At 53.2% G+C, this 19,727-nt stretch overlaps 1 protein-coding gene across 12 annotated transcripts in view; it reads left to right on the plus strand.

The window, feature by feature from the left end:
• The first annotated feature begins 870 nt into the window (after window positions 1–870).
• The window catches only part of SLC38A9 (solute carrier family 38 member 9), a 38,636-nt gene continuing 19,779 nt past the window's right edge, over window positions 871–19,727 (plus strand). For 3 of the 12 annotated variants that reach the window (XM_023746601.1, XM_023746611.1, XM_014447743.2), the window contains exons 1-7: window positions 877–1,011; window positions 3,478–3,623; window positions 14,505–14,637; window positions 16,178–16,299; window positions 16,415–16,478; window positions 16,938–17,031; window positions 18,519–18,689. In XM_023746601.1, coding sequence (XP_023602369.1) covers window positions 3,511–3,623; window positions 14,505–14,637; window positions 16,178–16,299; window positions 16,415–16,478; window positions 16,938–17,031; window positions 18,519–18,689 — 697 coding nt within the window. In that variant the 5' untranslated portion in view covers window positions 877–1,011; window positions 3,478–3,510. The other 9 variants (XM_023746603.1, XM_023746610.1, XM_023746608.1 and 6 more) reach the window with 9 other exon arrangements.

The raw sequence follows: 19,727 nt of genomic DNA on the forward strand, positions 1-19,727 counted from the left end.
CAGTTGCCACGCCTTCCATGGCGGAGGCCCCGCCAGCTGTTGTTTGAGCACACGCTTTGGAACGCCGCCTCGGCTGGAATTCCAGCTTATCTGCCACCTCATAGTTTCTGGCCTCGGGCAGGTCATCCATTCTCTAGGGCCGGTTCCTTATCGGTAACTCAGGGACAGCCGTTTCTGGAGTCCAGCTACCATTAGCTGTTTATGACACGGGGACTCATGCATTCGGCTGATCACGTGACAGTGCAGGTGCTGCCATGCGCTCTTCAAGGACGCGCCTGGAGCTGCCTTTCCCAGCAAGCGCACTGATCTTTGGGGCGCACTGATCTATGGGGCGCACCGACTTACTGGGGGCGGCTTTGGAGAAACGGTAGGGATGGCAGGAGGGCGCTCAAAGCCTCCCAAGCCCCTCTTTAGCTGAGATTAATGTGTCCACACACTTAAAAGTGGGGGAAAGAAAGCTCAGTGTCTTGACCTGGGAGGAAGGGTGCCAACCCGACAGTTCTCCAGCCAGCTTCCCTGGGCGTCCGTGGCTCACGCCCTGCCCAGCGCAGGGACCGCCACCAGCAAAGCCCGAGGGGCAGAGCACGGGCGGTCCCCCTCGATGGAGATGCCGCAGCAGCCCTTTCCCACGAGGCCTCCGGGCTGTGAGGACTGCAGGCGACGCCTCCCTCTTCTGGGCGCCTTGGAGCCGCCAGCAGGCACGCGACACCGGCGGGATCCCGAGGCAGAAGCTGGACCAGAGCCGCGCGCTCCCGCGCACCCCGTGCTCGGCAAGACCAGGGCGGGGCTCCGAGGCCAGGGGCGTGTGGCTGTCGCACGGGCCTCTGGGAGTTGTAGTCCGCAGCTGCGACCCAGCGCTCTCGGAACTCCATTCCCCGCCGGCCCCCGCGGTCAGGCTGTGGCCCCTTCCTGCCCGGGTACAGGAAACCGGGCTGCCCCGAGTTCCGAGGTTTGGGGAAGGTTCCCACCTTGCCCCCTGAGCTCTGGAGGCGGAGGGCCTGGCCTGCTCAGGTAGAGCATCTTCCCTCATCTTGCAGCCCGCCTGTCGGGAGGGAGCGGAGGGGAAGCGGCGGAACGGCTGAGCTGGCGGCGGCGGCGCCGGCTGTCAGTCGGGGAAGTTCTTGGTGGAACAGTGGCTTCTTGCGGGAGCGGTGAGGCCGAGCCCGACCGGAGATCGCTCCGGAGGGGGGCGCGCGCGGCTCGCGGAGAGCGGGTGCGAGCGAGTCCGGCAGAGGCTGAGTGGGCGCCCGATGGAGCCTAGGGACGGCAGGGTCACCTGAGATGCCCACTGGCTGAGACGGGGGGCGGCAGGGGACCTGGGTGCGGGCATCGGGGCGTCCTCTCTGCCCCGGAGCAGAGCTGCCGGGCGGGATCGGAGGACGCCGCTGAGTCCTGCGCTCGGACCACAGGTGGGGCGCAGCCGGACAGGTCCGGCCTCCCCGGCTTTGCCGGCTCCGTGGGGAGAGCGCGTGTCCGGGTAGGGAGGTGGCCTGACCTCTTCCGTCTAGAATTCAGGCAGAGCCTGGAGCCGCCGCGGGCCCGATGGAGCCGCCGCAGTGAAGCAAGGCGCACGAACTTTTTGGTTTCCCAGCCCCTGTAAGAGCCATGTTTACACTCCACTGTGGTCTGTGAAGTGTGCAATAGCGTCATGTCTTAGAAACGTACATCTCAATGGGAACACTTTATTGCTAAAAACTGCTGACCGTCCTCTGAGCCTCCCACGGGGCTTGGTGTTTTTGCCTCCAAGGTGAGGGCGGAGGTGGCGCCAGGCCGGGCGGCCGGGACAGTTGTTAACGCAGTGAAGTTTGCCGGGGATTGACTCTTCGCTTCTAATGATTTCTCTGTCGCATGGGATGCGGGTGTTTTTTTATTTTATTTTATTTTTTTTAGCATTTCACCCACCATAGAACTGTGAAAATTGAAGGCCGTGCTCCCACACCCTGCCACTGCTTTGCCAACTCAGTCTATGGAACATTCCGAATCCTTTGTTGTCATTTCTACCGTCTTCACAGCGTCCTCACCAGGAGGAGATTTCTTCAAATCTGAGATGCTGGTTCATCTCGAGAAACCACTTTCCCTGCTGGTCCCTAAGAAGCACTCCTCCTCCGTTAAAGACCTGCCGTGAGATTGCCGCACCCCAGTCCCATGATCAGGCTCCACTGCAATTCCCGTTCTCTTGCGGTTTCCACCACACGTGCAGTCACTTCCTCCACCGAGGTCTTGAACCCCTCAGCCCTGCCTGGGGGTTACATTAACTTCTTCCAAACGCCTGTTGGTGTTGGCATTTGACCTCTTCCCGTGAGTGTTCTCAATGGCATCTAGATGGTGAACCCTTTCCAGAAGGTTTTTCATTTACTTTGCCCGGATCCATCAGAGCAATCACTCTCTATGGCAGCTATAGCCTTGCGAAAGGTATTTCTTAAATAATGAGACTTGAAAGTCAAGGTTGCTCCTTGATCCATGGGCTGCGGAATGTAGGTAGTGTTGGCAGGCATGAAAACCACACTCATCTTACTGTCCATCTCCACCTGAGCTCTTGGGTGACCAGGTGCATTGTCAGTGAGCAGGAATATTTTACAAGGAATCTCTTTCTGAGCCGTTTGTTAATTCTGCTTGGATTCATTAAGCTTGAGTCTGCAGATTATCTTTTATGAGCTCTAGAAATTTCTCAGCCATTATCTCTTTCGATATTGCCTCTGCTATTTCCTCTCTGATTCTCCAGTTACATGCATGTTAGACCTTCTCACTCCATCTCCCGTGTCTCTTAATCTGTTCAACACTTTCTGTCTCCCCGCCCCCCGCCCCCCATCACTTCTGGATAGTTTCTTTGATTTAATCGTTGAGTTTATTCATTTTCTCATCAACTTTTAAACCTATTCATTGAGTTTTCAATTTTGGTTATTGTATGGGTCCTTTCTTTTTTTAATGTATCCTCACTCAGGAATATGTTTATTGAGGGAGAGAGAAAGAGAGAGAAACATGGGTCTGTTGCTTCCCTTAGGTATGTGCCCTGACCAGGAATCAAACCCACAACCTTTTGGTGCCTGGGACAACACTCATCCAGCTGAGCCACCAGCCCACTTGGCCTTGAAAAGGTCAGCCCAGTACCCCTGGTGCAGCAAACACCCTCAGGGCGGAAGCAGCTCCCTTAAGCCACTTGCCTCTCTAACATTCCTTATTGTTACCAACAGTGGGCCTGATTTTTAGTTGTTTTCTGCAGGAAAATGGGTTCAAATAGCCGAATCTGTTTTATTACTGGAAAGGGATTGGTCCACTTATTTTTTAGCAAGCTGAAAAATAAGCAGGAACTTCAAGTTTCTGATAAAATAAATGTCTTTTAGGCATATACTGCATTAAGATAGCTGCAGCAGATTCCTGTATTTTTCTAGTGTCTAATGCATGCAAATGTATTATTTCTTAATAGTGAAATGAATTTTAATTAAACTTTAAATGATCCATCTTTTCTGACTCATCTAGGACTGACTGCTGCAGTGCTCAGAGTCGGAGGAAATGGCAGATCTGGACAGCGATTCCAGGCAGCTTCTCGCCCCCGAGGCGGGCCGTGAAGTACATCCTGGGCCCATGAATATCCAGTTTGACTCATCAGATCTAAGACCCAACAGGTGAGTGTTTAAAGTAAAACACTTATTTCATGATTAGGTTTTTTAGTTATTAAAATAGAACTAATTATAACCAAACATATAGAGCTTTAGTTATCAAATACCCAGTTTCTTACAGGGTCTGTAAGATCCTGAATACTATTTCCTCATTTATATTTGACTTTTTCAACTAAACTCAACATCTCTGTGGGGAGGGGTTAGTTTGATGAAGATGCATTGATGTAGTTTAGTAATATGCTAGGTGCTGAGCATAGAACACTGAAAGTAACACAATCCTGACCTTCATGGGGCTTGAATTACAGCACATTAGTTTAGGATTTCAGTTTAAACTTATTTCATTGCATACTTGGGAAACCCAAAGAATGCCCTGAAAATTTGTTATAGTAAGAGAATTCAGTAAGGTGGCTATTAATTAAATAGGCAAAAATAAATAGCATTCTGATGAAAAAAAATGTAATGGAAGAAGATAAAATACATAGGAATAGCCTTAAGAACGTGCAAAATCAATACGAGAGAAACTTTGAAATACTACTGAGGGACCTAAAGTAAGATGATTTCTTCAGATCTGAGATGCTGGTTCTAGTTGCACTGTGTACATACATACAGTGCAGCTTAGAACCTGTGATAAACTGTGGCCGGTACTTTCGATGCAATATTCTCTTAGGGCTTAGTTTTGTGTTGTGTTGTTTTTTATTTACTGAAGGAACTCTTGGACTTATTTGGCACTTTATCCTGTTCATATCTTCTGTGCAGCTACAAAAATGAAAATCTAAACCGTATCTCAGTTAAGATATTACTATTCTGATTCTCCTCATTTAGAACGATTCTTCCAAATCACTTTTTGGAGTCATCAAAATCAGTGTTCCCCCCCCCAATACAAAATTGTTCTTTGTACCATTAAGAGCGTTGATAATGTAGCATTTCTTGAAAGAATTTTCTTACAAATCACTGACACCTTTAGTTTTGATGCTTGCACTTTCCTGATCTTTCCAGGAGGTGTCACCAAAGGTTTTCTAACAACAGCATGGCTCCTATTTCTTCCTTAAATGGTCAAGCGTTTTGGTGACTGGAGTGACCAGGGGTGACACTTGCCTGTCCTGCCAGCAGGAGTAATTACCGGCTCACAGAGGCTGAAAGGTGTCCCGGATCATGCGGTGCATTCAGAGTTTGGAAATGTTTACGTGTGTGCGAGGGTTAGGAAACGGTGACGTGTGACAGAAGGCCTTTTCTGCTGTCAGTGGGAAGACTAACATGGGGCGTCCTGCTCTTTAAATTTTAACCCTTAATGTAACGTCATCCCCCCCGAATTGCCAGCAGCCAATTCAAAAGTTTATAGAGCTCAGCCCGGCCACGTGCTGGACAGGCCAATAGGCTGCACCAGACAGCCAGCCGAGGTGTGCAGGTGGTTCCTGGCTGGGTGCCTCCTTCCCAGCACCCCTCAGTGCCAGTCGTGCATGTGCAAGGCTGTTCGGCGCGGTATTTAATAATCGCCAAAGACTGAAAACGACCAGGAGGTCCTTTTATAGGCCGGATATGTGGCATGTTGATACAATGGAATCTTGTTGCCCATTAGAAAGAAGGAAGTGGCTTTCTTACATATCAAAATAGAACGAGTCCTCCACTTCTCCGTTAGGTACAAAAGGGAAGTGCAGGGCAGTGTGCACAGCATACCGCCGTTCGGGTAAGAAATAATAACTCCATGAAGTAAACATAGCACAGTGTGTATGAGTGACTCTACAGGGACGGTCGGGAGCGAAGAGTGGCGGCTCCTCAGAGAGGCTGAGAGCCGAGGTGGGGTCGGCAGGCGCCGTCGGACGAACACCCCGCAGGAGCTCAGCAAGCTCCCCTGGTCTTTGCCCGCAGACCCTGACTTTGTTAAGGGTCGCAGTGGTTACAGTCCCGGAGGCGAGGGGGGTTTGAGCCAGTCTCCATATCGCCTTCCCGCGTTCCAGAGACAGTCAGGCGTCGCTTAACGCCCGGGACGGCTTCTGAGAAGTGCGTCGGGCACACATCACTGAGGCCCTTACACACGCCTGGACGGTCTAGCCCTCGGCGTGCCCAGGCTGTCTGGTGCAGCCTGTTGCTCCTGGACCATTAGCCCGGCCAGCATGTTCCTGGGCTGCGCACTGCAGGCAGTGGTAGCGTGTGGTGCTGTGATGTCATGGTGGCTGCGATGCTACTAGGCGAGGGGGGTCTTTCAGCTCCGTGATAGCCTTTTGGGACCATCGTCATACATGCAGTCCGTCGTGGTCCAAACGCCGTGATACGGCACGTGATTGTACCTCACGGTCTTAGTCTTTCCTGCAGCTAGAGGTGGCAGTGGAAGGTTATCGCGTGGGAAATTTATCGCGGCGTGTGGGGTGGCCGTGATAGGAGATAGCGGATCTTGTCCTGTCACTTGTCTACTCCCACATCAGGGAGGACAGAACGAATGCACGCTGATGCGATGCTGGGAACTTCTCTGAAACCTCTAAGTTCCATGAGAAGTAATTGGCCACTGTGACACTAGAACCCAGGGCGCCCCCGCATTCCGCCGCAGTGAGCGGGCAGGAGTTGGGAGGGTTCGTTTAACCCTGGAGATGACATGGACATCTGTTTTCTGTAATGAAACTTGGCAAAAGGAGAGGGCAGCGACTTACAATCATGGGATAACCAGCTCGGTAAGCGCGTGTTAGGGAAGGCAGATATCTGTACGGACTTCGCAGTATTGAATGTTCATCTGCCTGTGAAATAATTTACATTGAAAACGCTGTCTGAGAAGGAAAATGTGGGAGTACCTGAAAACATTGTTACTTCACTTAACATATGAAAATAGAAGTCAGACACCCTGAGGGGATGTGTCTGCCATTAGAACAGTGGTTCTCAACCTTCCTAACGCCGCGACCCTTTAATACAGTTCCTCATGTTGTGCTGACCCCCAACCATAAAATTATTTTCGTTGCTACTTCATAACTGTAATTTTGCTACTGTTATAAATATCTGATATGCAGGATGTATTTTCACTGTTACAAATTAAACATAATTAAAGCATAGTGATTAATCACAAAACAATATGTAATTATATATGTGTTTTCCGATGGTCTTAGGCGACCCCTGTGAAAGGGTCGTTCAACCCCCAAAGGGTGGCAACCCACAGGTTGAGAACCACTGCATTAGAAGCACCAGCCCAGGCAGCTATTTCGAGAACTGCAGTCATTTTTGAGTGACCCTATGACTTTGGTGAGATCCCACGACCAACTGAATCGTATTATAATGTAGTGTATTTGTTAGTTATTAACTTTTAAAAACTAGGGTTACTTTAGCCTCATCTTCACGAACCTGTGAAATGGTGAATTTGAAGCAGCGCATTGCAGTCATACCGAACAGCTACAACACGCCCGTGCTCCCGGACTCGCCCGCCAACAGCCGCGCTTGGGAAACTGTCGGGCTGCTAAAGAGCAGCATCCCACCCAGTGAAACCAGGCTCTCACCGGCCTCACCAGCGATCCTGACCCGGCCGCGTCCTGTGCGCACCTGGAAGGCCTCTGCGGAGCTGTGCCCAACGGGAGGGTTTAGCGTCAGGAGGGACACAGCGAGGGGGTGGTTGCCAGGGAGCCAATGACTGCGGCCAGGAGGGAAGGCCAGGGTCTGGCAGGCGGTGGCCTCCCTGGTGCCACTGGCGGTGATTGCAGACTGACGGGGCAGGGCGGCCTCCTGGGCGAGGGATACGCAGCCACGCGGCTGGCTGCTGCGTGGACTCAGCACAGTGCCGTCCTGTTGGCCTATTTGCTGTTTTTAACCGAATGTAGGAAACAGCACCTGATGCTGAGCTGGTCACTGGTGGTCATTCTCTCCCTTCCTTTTGTGGTGGAGCCGGGTCCTGTCACCTGTCCGCGCACATCACAGTGGCTCTTACACACCTGGACGCACATCACAGTGGCTCTTACACACCTGGACGGGAGCCCCCCCACACACACACACATCTAGGAGGTCGCTTGTCCCTGCGAAGGCACGGCAGCATCGCCTGGGCCCTGGGAGCTTTTGCAAACTGCAGTCCCTCTGCGGGCTTCCATCCCGCCCTGGTTTGGGCAAGTGGAGGTGGGGGCGGGCGCAGGAAGGTCAGGCAGCGCTGCTGGTGGTGGAGTCCCTGGGAGCAGTGGTCTCAGCGGCTGTCCTGCGTCTCCAGGCCTTTGGTAGCCACAGAGCTGGTGTCCGACCGCCTCGTGCCCTCCCTCCGCGGCTCTGGGTGGCCCTGCTGCCAGCCACACCAGCTGGGAAGGGGTCTGCTGGTTGGTTTGTGAGCTTCCCTTTTCAGTTTTCTCCAACTCCTCCTCCCACTCCCCAGCCCCCCAGCCCCTGAGCCTCGGCTTTGGGGCTCCTCTCTGTGCCCCGTTGCCCCAGGGGCATAATCACTGGGGAGGCCTCCCTCCTGCCGCCCCGTGGACGCCTTTCTGCAGCTGCTCCTCCCACTCTCTTACCTTCCCCAGTGTCACTCCGTCTGCTAAAGGCTTAAGGGACAGCCCGGCCCGGGTTCGAGAGGCTTTAACACAGAGATGTGACGACTGGAGTGGGATCTGAGCTCTGCTCCGTCAGAACCTGTCCTCTCTGATCCTCACATATCTCCCCCTCTTCCCGATGTCTGCTCCCTGCCCCTCGCCCCCCACCTGCTGCCTGTGTTCTGTCTGATTCTGTTTGTTTCTATTTTGCCTACAAACCAGCTGCGGTTTATTTCTTCCCCCTCCTCTTCCTCATTCCCGGTGTTTGGAGAAGCCTGAACCCAGAGGGATCCCGGCCGAGCTGGCCTGGTGCGCGTAGGGCTGGGTGAGAAGTGTGTGTGGAGGGAGGAAGAGGGTGGCTGTGGGGGAGGAAGACCCTCCTCTCCTCTGGGGTCTGCCTGCGGGCCCAGCCTTAGATCTTCCTGAGAGATTAACACGAGAAAGTGACCCCAGTTCGTTACAGACGCATGTGCGGGGGGGGGCCTCACACACCACGGCCAGACCCCACATCCAGGGGAGGCCCAGGGACAGGCAGTCACCCTGAGGCACAGGTGACCTGAGGGGGACAGGTTCGGGGCCTGGGGCCTGGGAGGGGAGCCAGGACCAGCAGATAACAGAGCAGATGCTCCCTGATTAGAGGCTTGCTGCCAGGACAGTCATCCTGGGCTGACCGGAGGGAGCGAGGCCCCTCCTTTAATCCCTCCAGGTGCTGGGGCAGCCGTTCCCTGGAGCCCGCAGCCCTCGCCTTTAGCCTTTAGCTCAGAACTATCGCCTGCTCACCTGGCCAGGCCTGTTCTGAGCCAGCTCAGAGCCACGGAGCTGAGAAGACAGAGGGTCCAGCACTTCGCAGGGACCTGCCCGCCCTTCACTCCTTCATTCACTGGGAGGCCGGAGACCTGAGCGCTGACAGGCTAGACCAGCGGTTCTCAACCTGTGGGTCTCGACCCCTTTGGCGGTCGAACGACCCTTTCACAGGGGTCACCTAAGACCATCCTGCATATCAGGTATTTACATTACGATTCATAACAGTAGCAACATTACAGTTATGAAGTAGCAACGAAAATAATGTTATGGTTGGGTCACAACATGAGGAACTGTATTTAAAGGGCCAGAAGGTTGAGAACCACTGTTCTAGAGGGAGACCAGGCCCCAAATGTTGGGTCAGAAGCCCCAGGCTCTGTACGCTCAGAAGGACGAGGGAACTGGAAGTAGAATGGCCGAGACTTAGCTCAGCGTCACTCCCCAAAACTGGACGAAGGGAATCTAGACTCGCCCAGGTTCTTGGATTGGCCCCCAAAGCAAATGAAGCAAATGTGACCCCTCCCTGATGAAACCAGGATCGCCCTCGCCTCCAGGTCCTTATACTCCGTCCCATGTACACGCCCGGCACCTCATCAAACCAGCCCGGCGGGCAGGAGGTGCCCCCCGTGCTTAGGAATGGGGGGCGGTGCGCAATAGAGACCGGCGGGAACCCAGAGGGCGGGGTGACCAGAAACAGCCTTTTTAGCAAAAGGTGGAGAGAAATATACTCAAGAACCAAATTCATGGAAAATGTTTGTTGATACAAAAAGAAGCAAATGGAAATTCTGAAACTTAAAAAAAAAAACCAAAAAAAAACACCGTGGCCGAAGGTAAGAAACCCATGACGGTGAGAAGTCCTGGTCGTTGGTGAGCATTAGCTGCGGGCACCCCGCTGTCGGGCAGGTGGCAGCTGGACTCTGGCCTCCTTGGTCTGTTCTGTGGTTCTGGGACGGGTCTGCCAGTCACGGGAGTCCTGCCAGCAAGGGGTGCTGGTCCGGCGGCTGCAGTGTCAGCCCCCTGGCTGCAGAGCGAGCCTGGTCACCTGGGGGACCCTTTGGTGGCCTTTGCTGCTGTGTCCCCAGGGGCAAGGCAGACTTCCCCGCTCCCGGCCGGAGAGCTGCCGGGAGATCCCTACGGCTCCCTTAGTGATGGGAGAGGCGGGAAAGGGCTCGGGCTGTTTGGGGCCCATTTAAAGAGCAGCTCGTTTTATTCTGTGTTTTCAGTGTCTCTAACTGGAGTCAGATAGTGAAGAAAGCAGTTTTCGTGCTCATTGGAAGCATCACATGTATATATTACAGGTAACACTGATCTCTACACAGACTGACTGAATTCTTTCCCGTTTTCATTACATTTCCAGTTTTTTTAGGAAAGGAAGTTTTAGTTAAAATGCTGGCCTGGCATTGTTCTCTCTGGCAATTGTTTTAAAAATGGGGCATAGTTAGGTTATGAAACTCGAAATGCTACTTTTTCCCAGAAATTCTCCTGATGGATTTGTGTAGGGGAGTAATTGGCAGGACGCTGCAGGCGGAAGCCGACCCTTCACTTAGAATTAAGACCAGCTCTTTATTTCCACAGACCCAGCTGGTCATCGTAACTGACTGCATTGAGGTCAGGGCCGCCTGTGATCTGTTTGACCTTCTTGTCCAGTGGCTGAGGGAGGAGCCGCTGGGGGACCGTGCCCTCCGGGGAGTTTTCCCACATCCGGCCTTTCTTTGTGGAGTGTCACTGGCTGCGTCCGGGTGGGGCTGCCTCCCCGATGGGCTGACAGCTGACGTCCAGGTGCTGGGCCACTGCTTCCGGGCGGCCAGGAACTGACCTGTCGGTTGGTATGACCTGCAGGAGCTGCTGAACTCGACCCTCGTGTTCCCGGCGTTTCCATTAGCCTTCAGCCTCGTGCTAGGCTGACAGCAGGAACACAGCACCAGAACCCTCGCATTCCTCTTGCCCGTCACTTCGTGGCCGTAAGAGAAGAGAGTGTTTGTTTTCACGACAGTAGAATTAAAACAACTTATACATGTTTTTAAAACCAAAATCTGAAGGCATGGCTTGCACTAAGAGAATTTGAAATTCATTCTTAGCTCAGCGTTTTTTCAGTCTGTATGTAGCTAAGAGTTAAGGGCCTGAGATCCACGGTCAGGGAAGTTCCTGCCCACACGCGGTGATGAAGGTGTGTGCCCGCAGCGAAGCAGCAGCCTGGCTTTCCAAGGTCAGGAGCCTGCGCCGTCAGCACTCGCATTTTGTCAGCCTCCCGTGCAGCTCAGAGCGATGGGAACAGTCTGTAAGAAGTGTGGCTGCCTGTCTACACGCGTGTGCCTGTGCGTTTGAGATTATGTATGTGTACTTACCTACATCATGAACCATGAAAATGCACATTTTAAAATTGTAAGGTGTCATAATTAACCTTGAAAAATTACCTCTTACTTATTAACAGTGCATTAAAACTTTTGATTTCACTTTATAATGTTATCAGTAATAACTGAATATGCCTTCTTTATTTTTGAAAAGCGTTTAACTGTGCCACACAGTAATTCAGACGCATGTGAATTCCGCGTCGGTCTCATTCAACAATCACCTCAAAGTGTCTGTTGAAATCGCTGGTAAATTCCCACCCTCCGTGGGGTCGCTCAGTTCCTACGTCAGTGGCTGCAGGGCAGGTCTGTGTGCGCGAGGACTAATGTTAAACCTACGGAAAGTAGATGGATTTGAGAACCAATAGAAACAAAAGACCCGGGGGCGGCTGGGCCTCTGGGGACAGTGTGTGGGTCGCGGCGCCGAGCAGTGCTCTGTGCCAGGATGTCGTGGGCATCAGAGGCGGCCTGGTCCCAGGGCGTCCCTCAGCGGGGACTGGGACGACGCTTGCTCAGCTCCTCCTGCCGCCTGAGAGCCGCTGGCAGACCCGCAGGGCCCGGCAGGAGCAGCGAGCACGTTTTGGTGCGTGTTTATTGCCTGATATTTTTTGAATCCTTGATCCCCTTCTCATTTTTTTTTAACGCACGGCCCCGTCGGCAGGTGTTGGGGGCCTGGGCGTCGGCCTTGCACAAGGGCAGCTTCAGCCCAGGGCCTTCCTCCGGAGGTGACCCTTCCTGGGGTCACGCTTGTTCCTAAACTTCAGAGGAGCAGCCTGGTGGGCAGGAGGGTGGAGGCAGGTGCAAGAGCCAAAAGTGCTTCCGGAATTCAAGCAGCAGAAGCTAGAAGAGGCGCCGGGTAGAAGTAAGGTTCCTTCGTTTATAAGGATGTTAAATGAAAATGTGGGATTTTGAGTCATGAGCTAAACTATTTTTCAAATCTTGCTGAAGGTTAAACGCCCTTTTTCTGCAGCGCGACTGGAAACAAATAGCATGCGAGACGAACGTCACGTCTAGTGAGGTCTCACGCCTTCTTTGCAGTGGGCAGCCGGGCTCACCGCGGGTGGGAAGTCCTGGGAGGAAGCAGTCGTGTGAGCCTGGGCAGTGAAAGCCCACGCCTCCAGCCCTTCTCCCGAACAGCGTCCTCCGGGCAGAGCGACTCGTTGTAAAAGTGTTTTCAGATCCAACGCAAGTTCAGTTTGGAAATGTAGGTTCTGCATTTGCTCTGTGAGATGAAGCTCTAAGCATCTGTTTCCAATAATTCCGTTAAAATATGCGGAGCTGTATATTTTTAGAGAATCTGTTTTGAAAAGATGCCCAGATATTTGTTTGAACAGGCACAGGGCATCTCGATGGAAACTGTTGGAAAAGGGAAACTTTCCGAGTCGTTCCCGCTCAGATACCCGAGCCCACTGAGCGGGTAGAGGTGGCACCCGGGTGGGTGCCCGGCAGCCAGCGCGGCAGCACCCCGGACGCCAGCCCACGCCCAGGGCAGACCTGACTCCACCGTGTCTCAGCGACGGCGGCCAGTGGGACGCCCCCATCCCTCTGTCGGTGCCGCTCCTTGGTCCTGTGGGTGCGCCAGGGCGGTCTCCGTCCCCGCTCTAGGGCGACATCGAAGCTGTAATTCCTCTTGAACTTTGGGGTGTCATTGCTGCAGAACAAGGAAGCCCTGTAGGATGCGACCTCCCAGGGTGACTACACGTCTCCCGGACATACGTTTTTTTAAAATGTTTCTTTTGATTTTTAGAAAGAGAGGAAGGGCGTGAGAGATAGAAACATCCATGAGAGAGAAACATCATCGATCGGCTGCCTCCTGCACGCCCCATGTGCCCAATCCAGGCATGTGCCCTGACCGGGAATCAAACCAGCAACCTCTTGGTTCATGGGTGGATGCTCAACCACCGAGCCACGCCAGCCGGGCAGACATCATGTTTCTACGTTGCTGCTTAGTACTGCTGGGTGTCACAGTCCTAGTCTAAATCACACAGGACAGCACGATGCTGGGGGGTGGGGGGGGCGCTTTCTTAGGCTACTCATGTGTAAGCAGGGCCGGTGCATTCCGCCTCTGACCCTCTCGTTCTCCTCCTGTCCACGTGAGGTTCATGGAAACCACTCGCTTCACTTCGCTTCTCTGCCCAGTTTAGAGAGCAGGTCACGCGGTCCCGGCACCATGCGTTTGCACTGGTGAGGGCTCTACCTCGATGTGTGTTGGGTTAAAGTAGAACGTACCCTCCATATCCAAGTGCTTTAGTGGGGAATAAATAATAAAAGAAAGATTCAGAGATTCTGTGCTAACTAGAGAGACTAGACTGCGTCTCACATCCATCCACCGTTTCTCTAAAACAGCAGAAATTAGACTTTAGTCCTAGGTTCCCAAGTGTTTCCCACAAGATCAACAGTGTCTTCAGACATGACTCCGTTCTTCTCTGCATCCTAAGCTTCCTTCAGAGCCGTGAGTGCAGAGCAGTCACACGGAACCAACGACCAAAGCCCTGGTGGTCTTTCCCGCCTGAAATGGCAAATTCCTGACCATGTGGGGTGCAGATCGTGGTGCCCCGGGGCCTGGGCATCCGCAGAGGAGGGAGTCTTTCCGTGCCTCTGCCTGGCCTCCTTGGGGTAAGGGGACCCCTGGGCCGTTAGAGAGCAGACGGGGGTTTCAGGGAGGCGCTGGAGTGATTATTGAAACGCAGAATCTGAGTTTGGGGGACAGGGTATGAGGAGGAGCTCGCATACCAGGGTGCATCACCGAATTCCAAGCAAAGTAGAACTCGGCACAAGTGAGAGCTGGCGTCTGGACGTTCCATTGGCCGGTCCCCGGGGTCAGCCTTGCAGGGGACGGTGGGTCACTCAGCCTGGTCCGGGGTGACCCAGCCACACAGGAGGAAGGAGCACAGGGACCTTCTTGTCCATGGTTTCTCTGACTCAGTGCCAGCTGCTCTGTGGGAGAATCCCGGGCTGCGTCTGAGTTTGATTGTTGAAAACTGACAGCTGCTCTGTTTCTTTGTAATAGTGGCTTGGAGCTCTGTGTTCTGCCTCCTCTTGCTGAATGTCTGAAGTTTAAAAAAGGCAGCTCAGCGGCCTGGCGTCGTGGGCAGAAGCGCAGGGGCTGGAGAAGGCTCCCTTTGTGCGCTTCCTGCCCGCGTGGGAGGGAGCCTTGCCCGGCGCCTCCGTCTCCCTGGCCCGAGGCCTTTCCGTGGAGGGCAGGACGCACTTGTCTTCGGCCTCCAGGATGTTCTTTGTCAAGTGCCTTCCCTCCGCAGGCCTTTCCACGTGGAGCCCACCAACATCGTCAGCGTGAGTGACGCCCTGCAGCGGGTCAGCGACCGCGCCTCGGCCATGAACAAGAGGATTCACTACTACAGCCGGCTCGCGGCTCCCGCGGACCAGGCGCTGGTAAGGCCACGCCGCCCGGGCTGAGTCGGATGAACATGAGCAGCACCGGGCGGCTCCGGGGTTGGACTTCGCTGGGCACGTTCCAAGGGTGGCGTCATGGAAAGTCCGACGGGTTCGCTGGTACACGCCGCCCCTCCCGCTGGCTCCTTCCTGCGGGGCCTGGCACTCGAACAGCCTCTCCGTGTCGACAGCAGCGGGAGTTTGCTGTAGGGGAGGCTGCTCACCCCGTGCTGGGGGCCCACAGGCCATGGGCTGCTGACTCTCCATCTCCTAAGGTCCATATTGCTAGTTTAGGATCAAAAATACTTGTTTTAAGTGACTTGGTTGCCTATAAGTAGCACATTTGAGATATTCAGAAACTTCAAAGCTTAGAGAAAAGCGGAGACTTTCCGGGAGAAAAGATGATGCTTTTTTATAAGCAATAATAAAAGTGGAGGAGGGAGCAGCGTTCTGTACACTTGCTGAGGGGCAGGGCTGGGCCAGTACTCACGTGCATAGTAGCCAAAGGAGGGGCTTCCAGAACATTCTGGAGGAGATGATTTCCCCAGCTTTTCACTTGTTCCTCCCTGAGGCCTCTCCATTCGTGGTGGCGATAAGTCGCGGTTTCATACCAGGATTATGTCAGCCTCCGGGAATGAGAAGCAGCCAGTATCTTCAGATCTGGCCAGACGCCTCCAGGCTCTGCCTGTGGAGGCAGCGGTGGCCGGGCTGGGCCGGCCGGGCAGTGTGTGGTTTGCTGGAAACTGAGTGAGCACACACCCCGGGGGGCCCTGTGAACGGGCTGTGGGATGACTGGTGTGTCCAAGCACATGAACAGTTGGTCTAAAATTAGCAATTGATACAACCGTTTTCAATGAATGTGTTTATCCATCATCATTTTCGAGAATCCCAGTTTCCAAAGGACTGTTCTCGGGGGGTGGGAGGGTGGCCGGGGGGCTAAATCCCATCAGAAGGAGGCAGCGTTGGGAGGACGTGGACGGAGGGGGGTGGGCTCTGTGGTGAGAGCCCCCGTCCACCCTCCTCTCTCCCTTCACCTCTGCAGGCCCCTCCCTCTGGTCTGCATCCTCCATCCTTAAGAAGCCTTGCGTGGCCTTTTCCTTAAGCTGCTCTGGCCCACCCTGTCCTTCAGCCACCACAGCGTCTGAGTGGTCTGCCCGCAGTATTCCTCCTCCCCTGGCGGCTCCTGCATCCCTCACAGAGGGAGTCCCCTCCCGCCTCGGGTCGACCACCCCACTAGGAGTCCAGTCACCCTCCTTCTTGACGTTCCCCCGGGGAGGCCAGGGCTCACCTGGAGCCTCCTGACCTCGGTCTCCCGGCCCCCTCTCCTCTCCCCTAAACTGAAGAGCTGGGGACTCGCCTCCTTTCGGATGGAAGCTCTTCGTGTCCCGTCCTCACTGCTCGCTCCTGTAGGCGTTCACTGTGTTTAAAGGAGAACTCGAGTGTGTGAGTCGGGAGATTTCTGTCATTGGCTCGTGACGCTTGGACGTGCAGGAGACGCCCCGCGTGGCTGTGCGGCCCTCAGTTTGTGTCCGTTTCACAGGTTGCCCCGGACCACGTGGTCCCGGCCCCGGAGGAGCGCTACGTGTACAGCCCGCTGGGCTCCGCGTACAAACTCCAGAGCTGCCCCGAGGGGTCCGGGAAGAACACCAGCCTCGTGACCATGTGAGTCGCCTGCGTCTGCGCAGGACTGAGCGCGTGCGGGAGCTGCTGAGGGCTTTTCTCTAATGAAAGCGTTTGAGGAGCCAGCTCCCCTCCCCTGCTGTCGCTCTCTTTTCAGTTTCATGATCTGGAACACCATGATGGGGACCTCGATACTCAGTATTCCTTGGGGCATAAAGCAGGTAATGTCCTTTTCAGCCTAATTTTAGCCTGAATTCTTTTTCTTCCTATGTGGTAAGTCTTGCAGTAGAGGTTTTAATAATCCACATCAATGTTTTTAAAGACAGTAGATGATAATACTTAATTTTACACGAAGTAGAATGTTTTCATCGTCATTGTTTACCAGGTTTTTATCATAATTACTCTGGGCAGCGTCACATGGCAGCATGAGTGTTCGCTCTAACACAGCGGTTCTCAACCTGTGGGTCGAGACCCCTTTGGCGGTCGAACGACCCTTTCACAGGGGTCACCTAAGACCATCCTGCATATCAGATATTTACATGACGATTCATAACAGTAGCAACATGACAGTTATGAAGTAGCCACGAAAATAATTTTATGGTTGGGTCACAGCATGAGGAACTGTATTTAAAGGGCCAGAAGGTGAGAACCGCTGCTCTAACGCATTTTATTTCCCACAGGCGGGCTTCACGACCGGGGTGTGCGTCATCCTGCTGATGGGCCTGCTGACCCTGTACTGCTGCTACCGGGTGCTGCGCTCGCGAGCCACCATACGTAAGCGCAGCCCAGCGAGGGCAGGCGGGCAGGCGTAGCGCGTCCTGTGGCGGGAGCCGCCAGCCTGTGCCTCCTGCGTGGTGCCTGAAGCTTGCTGCTCTGCTCCTGGCCTTGGGCTGACCGAGGGCCGCCTTGGCGGTCAGAGAGGCCGCGAGTTCTCTGCAGAACACACTCACTTGGAGTTAGTTCCTTAGAAGGAAGAGTCACGTTGGTAAACTGAGGTCTTTGCAGGAACTAAACTTAGAAATCGATGATGCTTCTTCAGTTAACGGTGACTTGTTTTGACCTATCCCGACCGAAAGACCTAAATGTTGGTCTCTCCTAAAAGTAGAAATTGTAACTAGAAAAATATGGAGATGTGAGCCATGTGTCCTTTATAGCGAACTCTAAAAATTACACCAGCTCATTTCCTCCACTCATCCCTGTACACCCTGGACCAGGGAGACACCTTCTTGGATTGTGTTAAAGTAACAGGCCCTAAGCAGGCACACACTATTCACTTGAATCTTAGCCAGTGTGAGTCAGCAGCCCGGCACCGCCCAATTGTTTTCTGTCTCTACTGAGCAGTGGTGTATTTTCCCTTAATTGTATTACTTATTCATATCCCTTCCCTTTACCCACAAGTCCCTTGGTGCTCTTGTAGCTCTGCCAAGTTCTTTATATGATGTAGCCATTAGCCCTTTATCTATTATTTCTTGTCAATTTTTTCCCATCAGTATTTGAATGGCTTTTTTATTATATGGGTTTGTTTATATCTGCCCATCTTTTCCATTGTAATTCAGTTGGTAGAACATGTAATTCATGTTCTGTTTCTACACTGTCTTCTAACTTTTCTGTAATTTAATTTTTAAAATCCTTTTTTAAAGGTGTTTTTTTTAATTGATTTCAGAGAGAGGAAGGGAGAGGGAGAAAGGGAGAGAGAGATAGAAACATCAATGATGAGAGAGAATCATTGATCGCTGCCTCCTGCACATCCCCTACTAGAGATCAAGCCTGCAACCCAGGCATGTGCCCTGACCAGGAGTCGAACCATGACCTCCTGGTTCATGGGTCACGCTTGACCACTGAGCCACACTGGCCAGGCTAATATTTTCAATTCTTAACTCAGTTGTGTGAAGCTTAAATTGGCATGTGTGGTATAAAGTATCACCCAAGAAAACTGTTCTCCTCCTCATTATCTAAGCATGACGCCTTCTATCCCTTTACGAAGGGTTTTGTCTAGCCGGGGCTTATCATGTGCTTTTATTCGTGACACAATGTTACTACACCGTTCTCTGTTCTCAGAGTATCTGTCCTCTTCCATTGACCTACATTTATTTTTATGTGTTTGTTCTGTGTTCTCATTTCTGTTATTTCTTACTGTGATCTGCTGTTGGGTGCTGTAACGCCCGCCGTCTTTTACTAAACATGCTGAGTTCATCTGGGGGAACAGATGAGTGTGGACTGTGGGATTGGCACCTGATTTTATCCTCCTCCTCTTTCCTCAGCGTCGGTGGACACCGCGGCCTGGGAGTTCCCCGACGTCTGCAGGCATTACTTCGGCGCCTTCGGGCAGTGGTCCAGCCTGCTGTTCTCCCTGGTGTCGCTCATCGGAGCCATGGTCGTGTATTGGGTGCTCATGTCTAACTTCCTGTTTAACACCGGAAAGTTCATGTTTAGTGAGTACCCACGGCACGTGCGTTCAGTTACTGCGGGTACAATAACTCCTGTCACGGTTCAGTTTCCACCGTAAATTCTGGGCTTGGGATAAATAAAGAAAAGGTATCACGTGTAATTCTAGAAAATACGCTTGATTCAGCTTGTTTTCTGTGGTTATGATCTCATATAATGTGTATGCTCATTGGCAAAAACTAATTTTTGAATCAATTACGTTCTTCCAATTCTCTAATTAATATAAAATATATTAAGCTCCAGCAGGCGCTTTAAGCACTGTTTCCATCTCTACCCTGAGATTTTAGTACGACGGACGCAGCTCGTGGAGTTCACAGGTGTCTGTTACTAAAGAACTGGACGTGTAGAGTCTGGGGAAGCAAACTCCAGTCATGGTCTTGAGAGCATTCGGGTCTCAGTCAGGAAACAGTGCTGTGCACAGGCTCCCGGGCTGGGCGTGGGGAGATGCTGTGCAGCCCGGCACCTGTCAGGGCTTTCCTGGCTCCTGGCTCCTGGCTCCTGGCCTGCGTGGCTTGGGCGTCGGGACCGCCGTGAAGATCCACAGCTTCTCGTCGCGGGTCGCTGGCCACCCCTGGAGAGGCTGTGAAAGCCCAGAGCACGAAGCTCCTCTCCTTCTGCCCTGACACGCGTGCGATGGAGGCGAACCAGTCACGTGTTTAACCTACTTTATGACCTGGAGATCGGATCTAACATCTTTACCTCCTCTCTCAAGCTTTAATCAAACAGGCTTATTAGTGCTTCCTGGGTTATACAAGGTTAGCACCACGCAGAACAAGCGAGCCTCTCGGGCCCTACCCGCCCTGCCCGGCCTCCCATGGTCCTCACCTGCGGGCTCGGGGTGCACGGGCGCTGTGGGCGCTCAGGACGACGGGGCCTGGTCTGTGAGAGCACCTGCTGTGCGGTGTGAACTTCAAGTGCTTTTCCAGATCAATTGGCCCTTGGGTTGCCTTTCCCTTTTGCGGACTTTAGACCCTTCTGTAAGGTGTGACCAGCTTACATGCGTCAGCGAGAGCAGGGGGAGGCGC

The sequence above is a fragment of the Myotis lucifugus genome, unplaced genomic scaffold (assembly GCF_000147115.1).
Source record: "Myotis lucifugus unplaced genomic scaffold, Myoluc2.0 scaffold_704, whole genome shotgun sequence".
Lineage (NCBI taxonomy): Eukaryota > Metazoa > Chordata > Mammalia > Chiroptera > Vespertilionidae > Myotis > Myotis lucifugus.